The sequence below is a fragment of the Taeniopygia guttata genome, chromosome Z (genome assembly GCF_048771995.1).
Source record: "Taeniopygia guttata chromosome Z, bTaeGut7.mat, whole genome shotgun sequence".
Classification (NCBI taxonomy): Eukaryota; Metazoa; Chordata; class Aves; order Passeriformes; family Estrildidae; genus Taeniopygia; species Taeniopygia guttata.
In genome coordinates this window covers 33,517,317-33,539,912 of record NC_133063.1, presented here as the reverse complement: position 1 = coordinate 33,539,912, position 22,596 = coordinate 33,517,317, and the positions used below count along the sequence as shown (strand labels likewise).

Here is a 22,596-nt window from a genome sequence, read left to right as displayed (position 1 = left end):
GATTCACCTGGATGCTCAGGTGCATGTGCTGCCTCCTGCCAGGGAGCTGCACCTCTCTAGACCAGCTGTTATTGTCTAAGCCTGCAACGTGTGAACACAAAGGCCTGAAGAACCACGTTTCCCATGTTGCAAATGGCTCATAAAAGAGGCATGTAAGATTTTTGCCCAAATAAAGGAAAAAGAAATGCATACCAGAAACCCAAAGGAAAAATTTGCTACATAACAACTGCAGACACGTATAAACCCGAGACCTAAGAAGACCTTACCCTATGAAGACAATTCTGCAAGGGTTGAACACTAAATAATAATGAGAAACCAAACTTGACACTGGAAATATAAAAGTCACTCCTCTGTACTAAGAGGAGATCCCCCCCCCTTTATGGAGCTTGAACATTACACAGACAGATCTGACAAGACAGTTCTGTGAGCTCCATGTGGGACTCTCCTTAGTGAACGTTTTCCTCACCAAAGGAAATGGTATCCAAAGGTACTTTAGAACTCTATATTAGCTTCAGTTACTTCAAGGCCTTACTTCCAAGTCCCAGCTTCCCCAGAACCACCCAGTGCTGCAAGCAGAAGGTAAGGCCATCTCTCTGGAGTTCCAGGCCATACAGCCAGGTGCCATCTTTACCAAACAGTGGCTCTTCCAGGTGGCAAGTAAAAAGTCTCACCTTGTAGTCTGGTGAGCAGCAGCTGTATCACAGACAAAGCTTCTGTTCTTATGGATGTGTAGCTTTTGTTTTCTAAGAGATTTAAAGAAAAGAGACAAGAAAACCCAAAACCACGTTGAGAATCAAATGCATTAACCTTACAAAAAGCAGTCACCCCTGTGATCTCCAGACCACTTTTGCTAACACACTTCACCGAGCTCTTGTTTGTGGTGTCAGTCTGCAGTGCCCTCTTAAACACTAGGCACACTTCAATGGCAGAAAGTCAACAACTGGAGGCTGACAAGTCAACTAGATTTTGTGCATTGCCTCTGCCACTACCACAGAGCTGCTGTTCTTACTTATTTCAACAGGGAACAAAATTCTGCCATAGCTGCAGGGTGATGGCAGACAACTGTGTGTAACAGAATGAGTTGTACTGGCTAGAGACCATACAAGTGTTAACAAGCAGGATTAAGTGAGGGTACATAAACCCCATGCCAGCCATCAAGCACAAGCTTGTCACAAAGTTACTTGGTCTCTGAGCTAAAATCTTACTAAGTTGCTACCACTGACAACTTCTGCAACTCTGCCACACAAACCCCCAGAGGACAACGATATTAACAAGTAATTAATCATCCATCACAAACCAGGAGAAGTCCATTTACCTAAAGAATGGGTGATAGAGGAACAGGTTTCCAACAGTATTTCTGTCAAAGCCACAGGGTCAGAGTGCTCCTCATCAAACAGCATTAGCCTGTCAAATGCAAAAACAGTCAGGCATCCTGCATCACTGGGACAGAAGTTTGCTCAACTTCTCCATGGAATTCAGTGTCATCAAATTCATTAAACAGTTTCAAGGAAGAAAGAGAAGACAAATCACTGAAGTAGAATGCAGAAAGAATAATTACCCCTGAAAGTAGGCATTCATAGCTTGTAGCACTCCAAGCTGCACTTTCCATGTGCTGAGTTTCAGACGGTCACACATTAACTTGCAAAACTCTTGGCGATAGCAACCTACAGGAGAATAAGGGCATAACTGTGTTACCACATGGAAAGGCAGAAGGAAACACTTACTGGTCTGTCTCCAAAGTGCTCCTCAAACAAGTGACATCAAGTTAATCATATGACCAAGTCAAGATCCTGTAACGAGTGACCCTGAAAATCTTCACCACATTAACTCACTTATTAAAAATGCCGGCAGACAAAACAGCTGCATTACACACTCTGGCATGCTAATAAAAGCAACCTTTTCCCAACCCTCTCCAGGTATTCACAATTCTTGTACTAGACTTTGATGCAAACATAAATGTGAGCAGCAGAGTTAGGCTTCTTTTCATTAGACAAGCCACCTCACTCATCCTGCACACCTATAAACTCAGAACATTTCTGTGAAGTGAATTTAAGACAACAGTAAAGATTTTTTCCCAATGATGGCTTATTTTGCATGAAAGCTGTTGGGGCAGCTGTCTTACTGAAGACCCTTACAATCTGCCTGCAGGGAGATCCTGCATCCTTTCCTGCACTCTTCTCACTCTGCATGTGATCTCCAGGTTTTTCCCTTCTTCTGCTTTTCATTTTAAGAGAAAATAATTTGTTCTGCTAGTCATCAGCTGACTTACGCTGTGTCTCTGGGCTCCTTGGCCAGGCTTTGCCCAGGGTCTCGAAGGCACAGATCAGGGACTCCATCTGAACCTCTTTCTCCCTCATGTCCTCATCCTCTTCATCGTGCTTTGGAAAAGCTGCTCCCATGCTCTCCAGGGAGTTCTGTGGAGGCCATGGGGGAAGGTGTGACTGACAGAAGGATGAGGGCAGGGTAGGTGCACAATGCAGTGCAGCTGGGTCTTCCCCTGCAGCCTGCACACACCAGCCCAGCTCTGGCACTGCTGGCAGCCTGCAGAGGGACACAGCGGGCTCTGTGGCCTGGCACCCAGACACGTGCCTGTGCTACACGAGTCCCACTCTTCGAGCTGCAAAGCTTTGCTGATACTAAACACAAGCACCCTACACGGCTTCCCAGGAGCCTTTTGCTGCCTATAGAGAAGTCAGGAATTAACTTTTCAAGTGGTAAGGGGACAGTGGTGAATATCACAGGCAGTACTCTGTAAGAAAAATTGGGCTAATTAAGAATTTGGACAGCACAGGCAGAACCACCCCAGGGCTCACCAACTATCTGGTATTCAGCCCCACCAAAGATCTGGCTGAGTGTGGGGAATCCCTCCCACCATCAGCCCTCTGGGCAGAAGTCTGGCATACAGACAGCATCACTGAACTATCACCACCTGGGTGTTCTGCTTTGAAAGAGAGAAAACTCAAAAAGTTGAACTGTCACCTTCTTTATCATGGGGAAGATGATATCAGCAAGTTCCTGGAAGTGGTCTTCCTTTGTTGCCTGCAGCACCCCAGCTGCACAGCGCAGTGCCACCATCTTATACTTCAGGTTTTCTTTACGACATTCTTTCAGGAGAGCCTGGACAACATCTGTGATGGTGGGCTGACCCGGCACTGATTTCTGCAGCTCTGCACTGAAATGCAAGGCACACGGACACTATTATGTTAATCTCGTCTCAAAATCTGCTGTTCCCAGAGAGGAGTTAATTCCTGTGTCCAGGCACTCAGTTGCCTAGCAGTAATTGCAACAGAAGTTACACTGGGGTGCGCTTTCTCACTGTTTGTCTGCTCTCCCTGTTTTATTCTCTTCTTTTCTCATATGCTTCCAAGGCAGATGCTCCCTCATTACTCTTCTACCTCTTCCTCCTTTTCCCATTTAAGGTCTTTCCTCTTAAGCAATTGTGGCCTCTCAACATCCTTGTCTTCCTTTCTAAATCAACCATTTACTTCTGCAGGTCTCTCTGAAGCATCACTTGCTCCTCATATGCCGATAAGAGCTCAGGATGGTGATGACAAACTTTCTATAATCTCCTTAGTACGCTATATGCATTAACACTGTACAACAACCTCCATTTGGAGATCTCAGATCCTGAAGGTACCACTTCATTCAAGCCACTTACCTGCACGCAGAAACGACACTGGCAATGGCCTTTAACAGCTCCTCCTGCAATGACAGAAGAGGCATCACTAAGAAGTGCCACACAGCCAAAATGCACAGTCCTGCCACATGGGGCAAACCTTTGTGTTCTTCTGCAAGGGGCAGTGGGGAAACATGCCTGTGACATCTGTTTGGGAAGCAATGTCTGTCTACCTCTTGCCACTCCTCCTGCAGAGGACTTAGCTTTCAATTTGCACGGAACTGGCAGCAAAAAGGGGCCTTGCAGCACCACTGAGCACATGCTAATATCCTCCAGGCTAGAAATGGTGCAGTGGAATTAGTCTAAGTGGGAACCCAACTCCTACAGCAATCTGAATTTCACCTATCTATCTTCCCAGTCAATTCCATCTGCTAAATGCAGGACAAAAGGCAGACTCCCTGCATCAGCATTCTTATTGTTCTGCTCTGCAACAGAGCGCATCACATTTCCTGGCTCAAGGGCTGCACACTGCTGGGCTTACAGCAAATCATGAGGTGACAGCTCCCTCTTTACCTTCCCAGTCCAGGTTCTCCCCGGCAGGCCTTGCAGCAGTGCAGAGAGCACCATTCCCAGATGTGGTGGTACAAGGGAGCCTGTCTGCTTGGCAATTGATGCCATGGCAGCTGCCCCCTGAGCTTTCATCTTCCAGGACTGGGACTGCAGAGCCTTCTGGGTGATGGATATCAACTCCTGCAAATACAGTCTGATCCCACCCTGAGTACCTGCATGTCAAATGGAGGAAAACTGTAATTTTGCTACAAAACAAACATACCTTTGATCTTACTTAAAAAGCAAACAAACAAACAACAATACAAGAACAACAACAAGAAAAACCCACAAGCGAACAAGACCAGTGCTACCGTGGAAAAAACCAAAAAACAACCAGTTACAGATCTCTTGAGGTTTTTGGCTGTGAGATACATCAAAAAGGTCTACTTCAGGCAAAAGCGTGAAGAATTCCTCCCAGCCTTGCTGAAGATGGGTTCTTTTCTAGGGGTTCCAAATAAAGTCTTTCCTGTGTATTTAGACACACAGCTCATTTTAGTCCTTCCATATAGCAGACACTAGACATTGTGTTAGCCTGTTTCCAAGGAATACAATGTCTTTTTTTTCTTCCAAAAACAGGTCATTAGAGAACCTTTTTCAGCTCCTTTCTCAGACTCCAGAAAAATCATCTGGTGACTGAGGAACCAGATCTGAAATCTGAAAGAGTCAGCAAAACAATACTATAATACCTCCAGATCTTCCTCTATAGAAAGAACCGCACTTCTACAGCATAGATTCATTCACTGAATCTAAAACCAAAGGTATTACCACAGAGATCTCCAAAAGAGAGAAACGGCAAAGCCCCTGTAACTTAGAAGAGTGCAGTGGCCCCTATAGGCTAGCATAAAAATTTCCAGATGTCTAGTTATCTGTACTATCAGGGTCACATTACAGCGGCATTCAGTGTATCACAATTTTAAAATACTTCTACTGTGCCTTCCCACCCTTGTGATCAATGCCCCTGTAATTAATTTAAATAGCCAGAGAAGGCAAACTTCATACAAGAAATCTAGAGCAAGGAAGAAAATGGGAACAAGCTTCCCAAATCTCTTACCATGAAAACTCTGTATTTTCAAAATGGAATTCCAGAAATCATGCTATTTCTTGTCCCATGCTTCCCAGAAAGCTTTACTATTCTTAACATCACGTACCAGGTACACTTTCCTGCCAAACTTCAGTCCACAGAGTAGAATTCTCTTTCTCTCCTTTCTCTTCTTCAGGAACTTCATGCATTCCAAGAAAAGCCAATGGCAGCACCTGCTTGGCATGGTTCTTCAGCACATCTGGGCTGTAGCGTCCCATAGCATGTACAGTTAAAGCACAGCCTGCTCTGTAAACTGGCTCTGAAAGAGCAAAACAAGCATCTTATGACTGGAAAGGAGGATTATCCTTTTAACTGCTTGGTTTGCCTCTTGGAAAGCAGAGTAATGCACAGTATTGTGTAACATTGCATAGGAATTATTCAGCCAGTGAAACCAAGCATCATGATATAGAAATGTTTCTTTACTAGCTTTTGATGTCAGCAGGAACTTTTTCTGCATTGTATTCTGTAAGTGAATACCTCAAAAGCAACACACCTTCCTTCTCCATGTACCAGCTGCTGAGTTTGTGCAGCAGCTTCTCAGTGCTACTGTCCCGAGAAGTCTGTAAGAAGGAAGAGACCCAAATTATTCTAACGCTTCAAGGAAGACCACCTATAAAGAAGCAAAATAAAACTTAAAGCCCAGCTTACCCTGACTAGATGCCCCATAGCAAAGGCAAAAGACTTCTGTACCACAGTGTTGCGATCAGTCAGGCCACTAAGTAAAGCAGTCATAAGTTTGCCTGTTGGAAGACACTTTACTTAATCAAATGCACTATGTTTTATTCCTCTGGCAAGAATTACAACAGCCTGCATTTCATTAGACTCCTTGAATTTATGCATTTTTCCTCCGTGCATGGATGTGGGGTTATTAAGTCTGTAAGTCTTACATTTAAATTAGTGCTAGTGTTTTGCACACCTTGACTGATAATGTTCCTATATGCAAGCACTCCCTGTTTTCATGCTTTCAGCTTCATTTGTAGTCTGCAACAGAAAGGTGAGGTTCTTTCTACTATCAGAAGAGACCAAATGAAGCAAAGTTGCTGTTCATGGTCCACCCATAGCCCCAGTTGAAAGAACAAGTTCATAGTGACAGTGCCACGCTAGCATAGGCATAGTTAGACTGCTCCAAGAAAGACAAGAAATACTTTTGCCTATTCCTGCTCAGTGCTAGTGAATTGTCTCAACTCCTTCCTCTACCTCTTCCAAATTGGTGAGGTACTGAACCTACACCAAGCATGCCAATCTCAAACAAAGAAAGGTAACTTCAAACAGCTCTCTGATAAAAATAAACATGTAAATATCATTCTTATGCTAAACTCAAGGGAAAAAACTCCACAGCAACAAAAAGTCCCTTTAAAACCTGACACTAAGAGACAGACCTTACCTGAATAAGGTGTTAAGTCTTGAGGGCACTGTGTGGTTAATGACACAATTACACTGGCACAGCCCCCCTGGAAGATTGGCAAGGGAAAACAAAGGTAAGATAAAACAATATTTGCCACTGGTTATTATTGTTACTACTTGCTGTGGTGCTACCTGTGCTTGTAGGACATGATCTACACCCATTCAACTCTATTCTTGTAATCCAAGAGCAGTCAAAGTTTGCAAAACATGAATGACAAAATAGGAAGTGAAAAAGGACCCACAGTCAGGATAAGTGATCCTAGAAGATTTACAGCAATCGAGGACAACCTTCTGCACTCATGTGTCACAGAGCACAGCAGCCACATAGCCCAGAGGAGGCTAGGGCAGCACACATTCAGCACAGTGATGTAGCAGGGTGGGACTCAGATGTTAAATGACTCCAGTATCTATCAACCCAAGCTGTTGCTTTGAAAGACATAGTAAAAGGAACCATATTTAAATTGACACTGCCCTATATTCCCTTCTTCCTTTCCAAAAGAACTATTAAAAGCACAGACATACCTTTGTGCCAAGGCCAACTCCACTTTTGATCAGTTCACACAGCCGAGGGACCAACTCACTGAGGACAGACACATCCAAATACTGCAAGCTCTAGAGAAAGGTAAGAGACAGGAAGAGAGGGAAAAAAAGTAAAAAAAGGAAAGGTAATGATGGTAAAGTTGGCATATTCCTAGCAGAGGCTACCTCAGCACTGCTGGCTGGTCCTCATCTGAATCACAAGAGCTTGCTGCACGATAAGAAGCCCACATGAAGTGGATTCCATGACATACAGAGTCTCCTGTCCCACTTCTCTGTTGAGCTGACCTTGCTAAAACTATAATTTGCTGGAACGGATGTTCTCCTGCACTCCAGCTCTTCAGGAAGCCTGAAACTAACTAGGGTAGAGAACGATATGCAAAGGCATCTGTATCTTAGAACAAAACCCAACATTTCCCCAGATCTCTGAAACCAGGAAGCAACAATATATCCAAACTAGACAGTGACATGAAACCAGCCAAGCCGGGTTTTTAAACAGGTCAAGACAAACAAGCAGCATAAATGACAAAATGGTAGAAAAGGGATGGGATCAGTATAATTTTTAATTTGCTATGCCTAAAATGCCACTGGGCAAAACAGAAAGCCTCATGTTACCAGCACTCTGTGTAACATACTGTTTCCAGAGGCAAGATCCATTCTCTAGCAAATTCAAGGATCACATACTAAATAAAGGTAATTGAGCTTCCAAAGTCAGATCAACTGTTACTTCCCCCTCCACCACTGGTATGGTGAAGGAAATTATCCATATAATCTCCCAGCCAGCCCCAGAATATAGAGGAGGTTGCTCATAAGCCAGGATATCTTCACAATACTCCAGAGAAGCCATTACTATCACTCCCCTACCCTACAAAATCCCAATCAATGATTGGGGCACCACAGCTGTTCCCCCAGGGCTGGCAGGGTAGGGCATGGCCTGGAGGAGAGCCAGCAGCAGCTGCTGTAGCCTGCAGGGTTGCAGCAAGTACATTTTTACTCAGAGCCTTTCATTCCCAACTGCTTTACACTCTGTTTATAGAGACCACTTCACCTGACACCAAAACTCAACCCCACACATGTTATGTACAGGAGAACTTGCTGTTGCTGTTTTTCCAGAAGTCAAGGAGACAATAAATTGCTCTGGTGGCTACAACTCTCCTAAAACTTGCGCAACCCTCACATTCTCTACCTGCCCACATGCCCCTGGCTGTATGCAATGCCTGAGCAGACAAGAGGTGCCTTTTTTTTTTGAGAAGGGACAGGTACCTACAGAAGACAAGGAGCTCTGCCAGGACAGATCCTACAGCTCAGCATCTGGGCATCAGCAACTCCTCTTCTAGCAGCAGGAAACTCTGGTGCCAAACACCACTTGCTGACAGTGCTTCCAGTGGTTTCAACATTCTCTCTAAATACCTCCACCATGAAACTATGGGCAAGGCCCAGATAGGAATATCTAAGGCACCACAAGGCAATGGTTGAACAGCATTTATACCTTACCAACAACTATCATCAATTGAAGGCCCAGGTGAGAAGCTGGTTTTGGAGTTGTGGGCCAGAGATGAAGAGACATGCAAGTAAACATAACCTAGAATCAGCTGAGGCCCCATCCAAAGAAAAGCACTTAAGGATGCCCTCTTCATCAAAGCAGGCAGGTCTTTAGACGAAGAAGCAATCCATCTGACCTCCAAATGGAGCCAAACTTATTCACAACTGATCTAAGGGGAAAGCACTGGTGCATGATGAGAAGTCTGCACATGAAAAAGCAAGTGGACACACAGCCACATGGAGATGCGATAAGAAAACAAGCCCTGAAGAGATATTCTGTAAAGCTTCCATTTTAATTCCTCTTCTTCTACAACATACCTTACACTGGAACCCTTCTGAAATCAATACATACCATGTTAATGGTTTCCATCATGGGAGATGACTTGACAGCACTAAGTCTGGCACTATCCATTGCAGTCTCAAAACAAAACAAAACAAAACCATCAGGAAAAAACACCAAACAAATCCAAGTTTAAACACAACATAAAAACAGTAGAAAGGGCAACAACACCAGCTTACACTAAAATCTATTTCAGATGCATGGAGAAAGCAATTATGCCTACACACTATGAAAGTTTTCCTTTCAGAGGCAGAGGGATATTCTAGAGGGAGGGAGAGATGAAGAGAAAACAAAGGGGGTGGAAAAGAGATAAAATCTCACTCTGAACTATTCATATTGTTCACTCCCTTTTCATTTGTAAAGGAATAATCCAATTTAATCACAATGAAATTAGCTAAATTTGTTTCTAATCAATGGGTTTCAATCACTTTCACAAGAAGACTGTGATTGTTTAATATGGTTCTTGGACAACAATTAAAGAACATGGTGCTGACAACATCCACCTCTGGCCCACACCTTCCAGTTGAAGTTATATGAAGTCCTGAAGTTAATACCTTGGGGAAAACAGCAGTGACATTTAAAACCAGATTACTAAAATTGCTCTTCACTTTTGGAAACCTAGAGTACTCTAGCAAATAAAGATAATACCAATCCTTCAAAAAAACTCCCACATTTGTCCAGCCATATTCCGTGACAAACTTTTTAGTAACTTATTAACTATTTCTCTTTGCTTTTTGAACACCTCTCTACTTAATCTGCTATTTTTTCTTTCACTGAATGACGATTAAATCTTTGTCATCTCTGCTGTGTTCATACTTCCCCATTATAGCTGCACTTACTTTCTCTTGATCTGTTGCAGAAAGACTCAGGTAATTGAGGACTTGAGGCTCCAGCACACTCAAGGATTCCAACAGGGCTGGGATAAGTTTTGGTGCATGAGGTTTCAGCATAGACCCAGCACTTTTACTGATCTTCACAAGAGTGTTAATGCTGGAAAAATATTAAAGGGAAGGTCAATAGAGATACACACAAAATGATCTGAAAAGCCTCTCTGATCTACCATAATCCAGATATACTAATATAAATCTTCCTTCAAACAAAACCATGTGCAATTTTTGCTTAAACAAAATTATTCCCTAGCCGTGAGCTTCCAAGGGATGTTATGTATATTTTGGCCAGAGATTGTTTACCTTGGCCCTGGAATCACAAAGGGAATGGGCAAAAAGGTAGTACTGCAGACAGATGAGGAAGGAAATAACACACCCCCATGTTTTAAACAAGCACTGGGCAAAGTCACCCTGAGACATGCATTGTCTCTGCCCAAGAAAAGACAAGTTACAATAATCTATTCAAACCTTACTAGTCGGTTTCAGACTGATCACATCTCTCATGCTGCATTTTGACAAAGGGGTTCAAAAGGAACAAAAAAAGTTCAAGAAATATTCTTTAGTTAGAAGCCTTCTAGCTTTCCTAAGAATTATTTTCATGACGACCAGCTAACCACCCTTCAACTCTGAATTTTGCAGTTTTTCTGTCCCTCAGTCAAAGGAAAGAATAAACAAGCTTATAAATTGACAAGTATATAAAGTCCCTACGCATCAAGGGACATTGAACTGTTAAAATACATAAAATGTATTTTAACAGTGTGACCAAATGCAGTCTGTCACACGTGGGATGTGAACTGTCAATATTACAAGAACTTGTGAAGTCAGATATGGCTGTCTGAAGAACCATGGGACTTTTTGTTTGCAACCAGAACAAATATGCCAGTCCCAAAGGCCAGCCTTAGCATGGCACACTGCTTCTGGATCAGCTTGCCATTTGTACAGGGAGAAAAGAATTTCCTGCTTTCTGGGAGCTGAATCTGGGCATTTGCAGAGAGGCCACACACTCCCAAAAGACAGGCAGAGTTCTCAGGCTGCTGTTTAAACTCTGTGAAAGAAGAACTCAGCAGGAAAGCTCTTTTGGGGAGCAACTTGTCACTTCAAACACAAAGAACAGTCTGCAACTCAGGAGAAGAAGATTGGTGTCTTTGGTCAAGACCCAACCCCCAGGAACTTACATGGTGCAAAACTAACCTGAGAGATCGGACTTCAGCAACTATGCTTACTATTCCTTTGTCTAGGAGGCAAGGGAGCAACACAGCTATTGTCTTCTGACCTGCTGCTCCTTTAGAGGGGTCACACATTTTCACACAGACCTGGGGACAAGTGAGAATCAGTGCTGCAAACATGTAGAAACCTCTCCCCCAGATTATATTATAGCACCTTCTCCTTCACACAGAAGAAGCCAACAGCAACTAGACAAACTGCTCACAGCCAAGCCCAGGCTCTGTTACACCTTCATCTTTTAAGAGGTAGTTAAGCCCTAGGAGTCATTCCTAAAAGGGGTTTCAACTACAGTCCACTTCCAGAAAAGACAAATCCAGAGCCTAGCAGGCCTTGACCTGAATGTGGATGAACAGATGAACCAAATGGCCTCTCAGCTGAAGTACAGCCTATGTAGGGATGGTTATAGGGACTCAACCATTCCACACAGCAGAGCAGCAAGTCCCAGATGAGAACAGATTCTGCAATCACAACCTTTCACAACAACATTTTCGATCCTCACTTGCAGCATTCAACTCTCACGCACTATGAGACATCACTTTAGATCGACTGCCACTAATATGACTTTTTCAGAGGATTACCAAACAAAATATCAATGATATATGTGCATTACACCCAAAAAACCTTGTCAGTAACAGGATCACAGAGTAATCCATACACAGTTCCCCTGTTTCATACTAGTGATGTATCACCAGGCTTGGTAAACTGCTGAACTTACAGTAAATTTAGTTAAATTCCACCCCCAAGTAAGGAAAAAACATCAGAAGAAAAACCCACAGTTTATTATATCCTTCCTTTGCTTGTACAGACCTTAACATTGCATCGCCCTCAAGCAGCAGGACTTCACTAGCATCAATAAAAGTACAGGGGGCTGGTGATGCTTACCATGACTGCTCCCTAGGGCAGTCTTTCACAGTTCAGTCTTTCACAACTGGATCTTACACTAGAGATTCTCTGAGTAAATATAGTCTATGATTACTCCTGACATCAAAACCATATGTGCCTTGTCTACTTGTGCATATGACAAAATTGTAAAGTTTTACCTTGCTTAAAGTTTTTAGGGCTAGTTCCGCCGCCTTTCGCACAGTCTCCTAAAAAAAGAAGTCATCGATTACTTCTGTTATTTTTGTTCTTCTAGAATTATTAATATTAATTGATAAGCATTAACACTAGAACAGACAAGGCTATCTTCATGGTCAATACTTAATAGAAAGTAGCAATATCTTTAGAAGAAAGTATTAGAACATCATTAAAAGACATACTGGTTTTGGTCCATCTGAGTATCTGGTACAATCAATATATTGACAGAACTGAAACCTGAAAGAACCCAAAGACCAGAGTCTTCGTCATATATTCAAGTTCAGCATACCATACACCATATATCAGTTCAGCATACTAGAAGTCCACAATAAATGTTTTTATATTCAAAAGTTAAGCAACTACTCAGGAATTCTTTTATATCAAGGAAAAAATCTCAAATCATCTAGAATAAGCACAGCAGGAACGAAACCAAACACTTCAAACAAAGAGAATTTCCAATGTGGCAAGGAAATTTTACTTTCAAGAAGCATGAATTTCTAGTCTGCTTAATAATCAAAATTCCCACTGGCTTCAAGCTCATTTGTCAGAGAGGCTCTCTTTAAATACCTCAGAGTTTGATCACTGTACTGTTTGTTGAAGATTCCTATTCAGTTCTCAGTTTCATTACCTTAATGTCATCCTGAACTCTGAACAGGACTTCCCAGATCTCTGGAAGCTTGTCTATGACATCATCCAAAGGTCTCCCTCTTAGTAAGTCATTTAGTGCCAGACAACTGCAAACAGGGAATTTTATTTCTTTCACACAGTGTTCTTACTTGATATAGCTGTATATATTCAGATATCCTCATAAATATAAATAAATAGTTTAGAAAAATGAGAACTGTTTCACACTCCTTACTTTCCCCAAACACTAAATCTACTGTCACAAGAACGTCTCCTTTGGCAGAGAAAAAAATGCTCAGTTGTTCAGGTAAAACCTGAAACAGGTGACAGGAAGTGAAAAAGGCTGCTGTGGTGAAAACTGCTACTGTAAACATTCCAGTGACAAAACTATTTCAGTCTTCTCTTCTTTAAGCATACAATAAGAAGAAATCAAAATGGTATGAAGTATGGAATTGAAATTAAAATTGAGGTTTCTAATACAGCATAGCTACAAACCATTAAAAACAAAAAGCAGTTTATTAAAAATGGCATCTTGCTGCCAATTACATAACTGTCAGATTGGCAAGGTTTTCTAAGAGAAAGCATTATTTCAGATTAAAGGATAGGCAAGAACTAGTAACCAGAAAGCTCATTCTTCAGAAGATTTTTAGTATAAAGCAACATGGAAGAAAAAATTTCAGGCAAATATCTTCAAGATTGTATCATACTTCCAAAGGCAGGCTACAAGGCTGGGCTGTATCCTAATGAAAGGGTATGTCTTCTTTTCCTCCTCAGCCTCTTCAGATTAACAAGTTTATGGTGAACAAGAGAAAAGAACTGAGTTCAAAGACAAATCTAATACTTTTCCTAGCAATACCTGGATTCTCTGATCCTCCAAAGATTGCTGGTTAGGTTACTGATCAAATCCTCAAGAATTTTCTTCATGTACTTATCAACCTATGATTAAAAAAAGGAAAAATCATTAAACAAGTACAGCTATGCATCCTTGTCCAGGACTCTGTAAAAAAAAAAAAAAAAAAGAGTCCAACAAACAAAAAGGTTGTATTTTGCACATGGAAAGCAAAATACAACCTGCTTTTAGTCACATCAGATGAAATGCTTGCCAGCGCTGTGCAAACTTTCTCCAACTGTGCTTTAGACATGCCTTTCTCTGCATTGCACAAGTGCTTAACATTGTGGAAGATGCAACAAGGAAAGTCCCCTAAGGCCTTTATCAGCTGAACTGTTAAAATGCAGCACCAAACATGAATTTACTCAAGAAGCAGTTGGGCTTTAATGAAGGATTAGAGTGAATGACTTCACATTAAGATCAACTTTCCTAGAAGAAAAAAATGCAAGCCCAATTCCAATCCTTGCAGAACCAGAGCAAGGGTATGTTATGAAAATCACTTATTCTTGAAATACACCTGGGAGGAGTGCTTCTCAAACAGATGGAATAGCCTCCAACCATGAGCTTCCTCCCACTTAAAAACTGAGGAACTCTATTTAGTTATATAGCCCATAAGAATTAATGAAAAACTTATCATAAGCAGTATCAAAGCAATATCAAAGTGGAAAGACCCCATTTTAAGTAAATAATACATTTTAATGCTGGCTGCACAAACAAGGTCAGCAAAATCCTTTCACATATGAGAGAAGAGCGCAAAACCTCTGTGCAAGCTCCAAGCTCGTCCATGGATTTAAACACCTCCTTTCCAGTGCAGTACCTCACCTCTTTTTGCACTGCCCCTCCTTTCACAAAATGCATCTGTGCCATGAGGATCTCCAGTACACTGCTGGCTGGCAGCAAAGCCCCTTTCTGCACTTTGCTGGCCACTCACCATCGACTTGTCAGTGACCAATGCGTTCCAAATGCTGGTCATCGCCTGTCGAATGCCCACGTTGGGGTCAAACTGGTAACGATAGAGCCGGGGAAGAAGCTGGGGCAAAAATGGAGCCAGTTGCTCTCCAGCCTTGGCAGCTATCGCATTGAAACCAAAAGCTGCTCCCTGAAAAAACAACAAAATAGTATTTGTTGAAACATTGTTCACTCACCCAGTTATTGCTCATGGGCACACCACAGACAGGGGCAAAGTTGACTAACATGGTTCAGATTTAGACCAGATCAAAAGGTCTAGAATGGTACTAGAATTAGCCCATTCTCACTGCTACAGTAACACAGTAATCTCACACTCAGTAGACAACACACTACTTCAAAACTTTCTTCCAACCTCAAATTCATGATACTGATTGATCTCATTTGCAGAAATAGTACTAGTGAATTAAAACTACGCAGATTTAAATACATTCTTCCGAAAGAGACTCTTTCTTGGCTAAACTGGTAAGGGTGGGCGACAGCTTCCTTACAACTCTGCTGATTCAGAAAAATTAGAGTAACTTAGGAACTCAAAAACTAAAACCAGAATAACTCCAGCTTATTTCTAAAACCTGAAATTTCTAGGTATTATAATTTTGAATCTGTCCATATTTACTTTAAACTTCAGTATTCTTTTATGACCTTTTCTTTCTCCAACACTGTCAGTTCCACTGTCACTTCTAAAACAGTGGAACTGATGCTTGCCTGTGAGGTCCCATGAGATTTGGCAGCATAGCCCAATAAGAGATTACTCATTTAAGGCAATGCAGTGACTGCCTCTAATGACCGCCTATTTTCTGACTTGCAATGTCAAAAGCTGTCACTCAGAACCCCACACTAGAGATTTCAAAGGACAGGATGTGCTGTTTGGGTTAATCTAGAAAACAGCAAATAAAAACACATTTTCAGACAGGATCACTGCCATGAAAAGCAAGAAGCTGCAAAAAGTATAAGGAAAAGCAGGACCTCCAAGGCCTTGAACAGCATGCTCTGTTTAGCTCTTGTGGGGGGTGTTTAGAGCACAGATTTCCAGATATCCCCTTCAACTTAAAAGACTTCGCAAATTCTTCAAATGCCAAAGCTCAACCCACTCCTTCTGAGTGGATTTTCCTGACTCATCTGTGCTGGAGAAAGTCCATAAGGGTCAGAAACCTAACTATACTCCTGGTGCTTTTGAAGTCACAGTGCTTAGAGAGGTCTTGAGAGGGGCTGAATTGTCAAACTCTGGATGAGAGTTAAAGCTGGGACTTGTTTTTTGCACTAAACGTTGTTTTCAGGAACTCAAAACAAGTTCTTCCATGCTTCCATGAAGCCAGTGAAGAGTCCCCACATAAAAGCTCTGAATAGTACACCTAAATCTTCAAACTTAAAATGCTCCTTTTTTCACCTGGAAGTGAATCAAACAGTATTTTAGTTTTGCTAAAGCTCCCAACTGTTTTACAATATCAAAACTTGAGTTGAAAAGGGATACTTTTGACAACAGTGCTTTTTAGCAACTTGATGATTACTTTTTACTCTGCCTCCTTAAGTAACAAAGATCTCTTTCCTTGGCATCCAAAAATTCATCCAGTTTTCAAAACATTATCACTGTTTGAACACACTAAGGATTGTCCTCCTAAGCACACTCAAAAAAAAAAAAAAAAAAATCAAAGGATGTCAAATAGTTCAGAGTGGAATGTAGGATTACAGGAATACTCGTATACCAAAGTTTTGTTGTAAGAATTTCAGGTAATCCTAAATTTTTTTCTCAGCCAAAGCATCAACATATGCAGTCATTCATAAAACGTATGATCAGGAACAGAGAAATGGATTGTTGTTTCCAGAGCTCACAGTGGGAATGGAAGATGTGCAAAAGCAGAGCATTACCTTCCGAGAATTCCACATGGCATGATGGTTGGCCAGATTCATGAATTTGTACACCAGGTCTGGCTGATTGAGGTCACTAGCCAGTGAACAAAGCTCCTTGTAGGTAGAAAGACCTTGACTTTGAAAAGCAGAAGGGAAATCAGTGTTACTATTTTTAGCTAGACAAACGCTACATCACATAAAGCTATATTCAATTCACATTGTAAAGCAGGCAGAGAAAGGTGAGTAGCACATCTGTATTACACAGAACTAGTTAAATAACGTAGAGAACAAGAAGGAACAAAATGTCAGGAAGCAGATTTTTTAGGGAATTCTGTTTCAGCACTGACTGCGTCTCTGTCAGAGACTATCAGTAAACTTACCCATCTGGGGTTTTACTCAGACCTCCCTGAAATACCACAGTTTCTCCAGTCATCTCATGTTTGGCTCTGATAGAAAAGAAGTCCAGTATCACCATTACCAAACTCTACAGCTGAATACACTGCATACTACAGAACAGGTAATTTGGCTTTATTAACTCAAGAGCTTCACATTTTTTTCAGCTCAAATCCCAAAAAACATATAGGTGGGCAAAGCTACACACACTGCAAGGAATGTCATTAACCTGTATAACGTGTAATGTTAAGGAGCGATTACTGCAAGTGAGAGTTTTGCTACCTTTGTGCAAAGGTAGAAAGTCAAAACACTGAATGACGACTTTTTAGTTCTGTCCAGACATGAGCCATAAAATGGACTGTAAATGTGTACTTAAAAATGAAATAATACAATTTCTATTAATCTTATAAATTCCTGCTTACCACCAATGAATCCCTACACCCCAAGCCTAGGTTCTTATGATTCAGTGGCCAAACCTACATCAGGTTAGACAGGAGAAGTCTATTAAAGAGAATTTCCAGTACTGACCAACATGATCTCTAGCCATGAGTTCTTGTAAGACCAGTATTTTTCATACTAAAGCTGACAAGCAACCATTAACAGCACTTCCTTAGAAAAAGGTGCACTTCAGCACAAGCAAGTCACCTCTTCTGCAACATTCACAATGCACAGAGTTGCTGCAAGTAGTCATTGTTCTCCACAATTACACAATGCAGCAAGTAGCAAATCTAAGGAAATCCCAGCCCATTTGAACCACTTGATCAGGATTGACATATTATTTTGAAGCTTTGCTGAATGGAACAAAACCAGAACAACTTCTGTTACAAAATACTCTAAGCTGATCTAAGAAATGTCCAGTTTGACTCTCTGTGAATGGATATTGGCTTGCCCTTGACTCAAGAAGATCTCTTTCCACACAAAAAAAGGGCACATTTTTATTCCCAGACACGTAACTCAGAGTACTCTCTAACTGTGTTCTGAGTTCACTGTACCTTTTTCCAGTCATAAGAGTATCAACAAGCGTAGTGACTAGCTCTTGCTGATCCTGTTCACTTCCTAGTTCATATATCAGCCCAAGACCTTTTGAAGCAACATCTTGACTAAGCTCTGCAAGAGATTTTACCAAGCAAAATTCAAGATAAGCATGTAACTAAGCAGTACACATATTTCAAAAGTAAGGTTCATCCAAAATCATGACATAGCTAATATGGCTCAGTTGCACTTCAGAGCTCTCAATTTCAGTGCAGATCTAGTCTGTGATGACAAACTTTGTATTCTGAAGGCATAAACTCCTTCAATAGTTATCTTCACATAACTATTGTTACTGCAAATTTCGAAACAGCAGAAAGAGTTCCAAGAGCTATAGGTATTCTGACATGTTAGTGGCACCCGAAATCAGCTGTAGTAATACTCTCTTCAGCTTCAGTGAGCTTTGCATAGGCTGTTGGATGCCACTCTTTCCACTAGCTGCCATGTGTAGAGCTGTAATCCAAAATGTGCTACCTTGAAGAGGTCTCAGAGTTTCTGTTCATGCAGAACTTTGTGATATACATCCTCCTGCCCAAAACAGAGATGAAGTAACACCACTTCTGTTACTACAGTCTGAAGGGACAAATGCATTGTGCTACACAGCCAAAGGCACAAAAATGTTGTGCTTATCTCTGTACATGTGCTTCTTATCTCTGTACATGATACCTAGAAAATAAATCACTTCTATTAACATAAGAAATGGGAAGTTTCTACAGTCATATTTTAATGTTGACTGACAGAGTGCAGTTGACTTTATGCCTGTTGAAAGATTCCCTCCAGTCTGCTGAATGACCATGAAAAGACACAACTCTAAGATGCAACAGTACTTACCATCACTGTCTGACAGAACTGAAACAAATGCACTTTGAATATTCTTGAGATGAGACTGTAAGATGAGAAAAAAGGCCATTATTTTGGATCTTTTGTTTGGTCTCCAGGTAAGCTTCTAACAGAGGCTACTGTATCAATGGAGTAGCTCATGTGAGCTACAGCTACGACAAGAACCGCCCTAGTTTAATACAAGGCAGCAATGCATCATAAATCCAGATTGCAACCAGATGGGGCTTTCTCCATCCCCGAACTGGTGAGTTTTGCCACCTCCCTACAAGGTGCACTGTTTATATGAGTGCAATATGTGGCAATGTTTTATATATAAAAATTTACATTTGCAAAGCAGCTTGTCCCAAAGCTCTTTATCAATATCTGTGGAGTACAAAATGGTTACTTGATCCCATCACAGTCCACAGTACGTCTATGCAAACAGAAGACATTTTGGTTGGGAATATTTTATTTAGTCCTTGTATAGGATGTTTCACATTTTCTCATTATAGACAAGCAATTTAAATATAAGGTTCATACAGCATACCAAAAATACACATGAAAAGTACACGAAGCACACTGTAACTGCTCCTAGGAACCAAAGACAAACACCATGAAACAAGTAAGTTCTGTTCTTCTTCTTCCCCTCCTAGACCTCTCAAATATTTTCCAAATATAAATCCTAAACTCTTCCCAAGGTAAGATGTAGCGCTACTTCATCTTACAATAGCTATTTACATTGAGATTACTCTGACTTGGATGCATGTCAGATGTTTACAAGTATGACAAGCACCCTTGTTCATCTACCAGATAGTCTGTTCCTCTAGAAACAAAAGATAGGCCATGTCTCAAAAAGACCTCAGTAAAGACTGTACCAGCACAGGGAGAAAAGAAGCAATAGTAGTAAAGGGAAAGGAAGGGACAGAAACAAGATGAGAAGCAAAAACAGGGACAAGGAGCCAGTGTTAGGAAAAGGCATATTTCTTACCTTAATTGCTTTGTGGGTGCTCAGTTTTTTCACCAATGACAGAAGCCAGATGCAAGCTGCCTGTCTAACATGTGGGTTGGGACTGATGATGTGCTTGTTCAAAATAAGGTCTAGGACCCAGGGCACCACATCATTCACTTTCAAATCTATATGAAAAAAATAAAGATGGAGGGGAGGAACTTTGAGAACCATCCACACCCATTTTAATGAAAATAATGAAAAACTTAATGAACTCAAGAGTACTTAGGTGACACCGTAATCTCTGCTTATTTAGGAAGTCACTGGAGTCACTGGGAAAGTAATAAAAGTAGAATATATAATAAAAATACAAAATACTCCTAACTCTTCATGAATCTGTTTCAGAGCCTGTGTCCAAGAAGAGGTACCATTCATATTGCCTAAGACTCAGATCAAAATATATTTTTTTGTTAGGAGTCACAATTTCTGGAACAATGGCAAGGTTTAATTTCTACCACATGCTCAGCTTTCTGTATACTGCACATCTAAGACCACTCTCACAAAATTAAAACATGTGTTTGCAGGTCTGAGACTGATATTCACAGCTGCCTGAATTGAAGCTAGCCTTTTGTCACACTTTTGTTTCAATGCGTACAGAATCTTAGTCCTTAAACAGAATTTCTGCATTTACTGCATGTAAATTTCACTTAATTGTATCACTTGAAGTTATTGGAAAACACTTAAATACCTGCATTTTGATTTTATAACTCTATCTTCCTGTTCAGGCTTCAAAATGGTATCTTAAAAGATTTGTGTATTAAAACCCCAAAACTAACTCAACATGGCAAACAAAAAAAGAAAAAACTAAACAAATAGAGTCACGTGGCAATGAATTACATAAACAGCTATTTAAACAGCCCATGAATGAAGTCTCTCCTCTGAGCAGAGGGACATTAAGAGGTAAAACAACCTGTATATACCACAAATACAGAAACTCTCTTGTGTATTCTGTTATAAACCGAACAACACAGAAATGAAGCTTGGAGAGAAGTATTAGCCTAGGCACTTCTCAACCCAGCCCTGCATTGGGAACACCTACCTGAAGGAGGCATATATTCCTCCTCTGTGACTGTCCATGCATCCCGGGCAGCTGCTGAGCTGGTTCCAACAGCAGCACTGGTAATAGCTTCACCAACAGTGAACTGCAGCTCTATCTGTTTGGCCTGAAAAACACACCAGAGCATCACTGACAGTACTAATGAAGAATACACCAAAGCTTCTGTCACTTAATAAAACAAAACCACAGTCTCTTTCCCAGTCCCAACGTTCAGCTCCAATTTACAGTAAGATCACACTTCTGGTGAGCCTCTGATTCTATGTGGCACTTCAGACCCACTGAAGTTGATGGAAAATGAGGCAATGCCAAACTATCTGAAATTAATGATAAAAGTTTAAATTTCCACATTTTTTTAAAGCATACTTTTGACAAAGTATTTACTAGTCTCGGCAGAAGCTAAACTTGGTGTAAAGAAATAATTCAATAGAATAAAAATAAAACAAAGTTAAAATGATGCTGATAGTGATTAGTGAAAATTACTATGGCTTTACTACAGTTGGGAGTATTTAAAGAGTCTCCTGTAATTCCATGCAGAAGCTGATGTCTTAAAAGATGCAGAAACCCTTTTTCACATTAAAATAATTCAGATGGTACTTGTTTTGCTTCACTGTCCTCCTTACACTATCCTGTGAGCCTTTAGGAACAAGATATGCCACTTTCTTGTCAGTACTCATGATGAATTTTATGTTACAAGAACTGGTTTCCATAACCACTGAGTACCTTCTAGAAAGTTTTCCTTATGCTCTAGAAGCACAAAATGCTCAGGCTCTTGGAGAATTAAGCCCTTAGCTTCCTGCAATCTAAGATAAATAGGATTTTTTCAAGTACACCTTTTATAAAGGAAGCTGTAATGTCCGCATGCAGTTACAGGAGAAAAACACGGCACTCAGAAACATCTTTTGATGTTTGGGTACACAGTATTCTCACTATTTTTAGTATTCTATGTATAGTGATAGGACAAGTGGTTAAAAGCTTCAAACTGAGAGTAGGCTTAGATGAAGTATTAGGAAGAAATTCTTTACTGTGAAGGTGGTGAGGCACTGGAAGAGGTTGCTCATGGATGCCCCAACCCTGGCAATGCTCAAGGTCAGGCTGGATTGGGCTTTGAGCAACTTGGTCTAGTGCAAAGTGTCCCTGCCCTGTTCACAGTAGAGGGGTTGGAACTAGATCACCTTTAAGGTCCCCTCCAACCCAAACCATTCTATGGTTCTTGCTTGTTTGAATACATCAGAATTGGAGCACTCAGCAAAGCATGCCTGTCTGATAATCAAAAGCCATTTCTACAATGCAGAATCCTATGTCAGTATCAGCAAGGAAGAAAGGCAAAATAAGCTGTAAATGAAAAACACTAAAAAAGCTCCTTTTATTTAATTTTGTTATCTGGCATATTGCAATAGGTACAGAAACTCTGAAGTACCGTGAAAAGAATGAAGTGCACTTCAATAATTAATTTAGATGGACAAGATATACATATATTCCTATGGACTTCTAATTCAAGTGAGTTGTATTAGCTGATGTAGCTCAGAGGTATTTATATTATCTACTTTCAGGGTACTTTTGAAGGCCGAAGTACAGGCCTAAGGCTTCATTAATGGAGGCCTACAAAAAAATCCACAAGCCTCTTGAAGGGGAACAAGTATCTGCTCAG

At 41.0% G+C, this 22,596-nt stretch overlaps 1 protein-coding gene across 3 annotated transcripts in view; it reads right to left on the bottom strand.

Annotated features, from left to right (window-relative positions):
* ECPAS (Ecm29 proteasome adaptor and scaffold) overlaps nucleotides 1–22,596 on the bottom strand; it is a 60,227-nt gene that overhangs the window by 3,001 nt on the left and 34,630 nt on the right. For all 3 annotated transcript variants that reach the window (XM_030257668.4, XM_030257667.4, XM_072922066.1), the window contains exons 24-48: nucleotides 20,931–21,054; nucleotides 19,874–20,019; nucleotides 18,898–18,952; nucleotides 18,030–18,144; nucleotides 17,025–17,090; nucleotides 16,663–16,780; nucleotides 14,762–14,929; nucleotides 13,798–13,877; nucleotides 12,946–13,051; nucleotides 12,281–12,328; nucleotides 11,208–11,329; nucleotides 9,969–10,119; nucleotides 9,142–9,207; nucleotides 7,233–7,322; nucleotides 6,691–6,757; nucleotides 5,955–6,046; nucleotides 5,800–5,866; nucleotides 5,374–5,565; nucleotides 4,190–4,398; nucleotides 3,659–3,702; nucleotides 2,980–3,172; nucleotides 2,270–2,414; nucleotides 1,559–1,664; nucleotides 1,316–1,404; nucleotides 672–743 (exon numbers count right to left, since the gene is read on the bottom strand). In XM_030257668.4, coding sequence (XP_030113528.4) covers nucleotides 672–743; nucleotides 1,316–1,404; nucleotides 1,559–1,664; nucleotides 2,270–2,414; nucleotides 2,980–3,172; nucleotides 3,659–3,702; nucleotides 4,190–4,398; nucleotides 5,374–5,565; nucleotides 5,800–5,866; nucleotides 5,955–6,046; nucleotides 6,691–6,757; nucleotides 7,233–7,322; nucleotides 9,142–9,207; nucleotides 9,969–10,119; nucleotides 11,208–11,329; nucleotides 12,281–12,328; nucleotides 12,946–13,051; nucleotides 13,798–13,877; nucleotides 14,762–14,929; nucleotides 16,663–16,780; nucleotides 17,025–17,090; nucleotides 18,030–18,144; nucleotides 18,898–18,952; nucleotides 19,874–20,019; nucleotides 20,931–21,054 — 2,731 coding nt within the window. The remainder of the gene's footprint in view (nucleotides 1–671; nucleotides 744–1,315; nucleotides 1,405–1,558; nucleotides 1,665–2,269; nucleotides 2,415–2,979; nucleotides 3,173–3,658; nucleotides 3,703–4,189; nucleotides 4,399–5,373; nucleotides 5,566–5,799; nucleotides 5,867–5,954; nucleotides 6,047–6,690; nucleotides 6,758–7,232; nucleotides 7,323–9,141; nucleotides 9,208–9,968; nucleotides 10,120–11,207; nucleotides 11,330–12,280; nucleotides 12,329–12,945; nucleotides 13,052–13,797; nucleotides 13,878–14,761; nucleotides 14,930–16,662; nucleotides 16,781–17,024; nucleotides 17,091–18,029; nucleotides 18,145–18,897; nucleotides 18,953–19,873; nucleotides 20,020–20,930; nucleotides 21,055–22,596) is intronic.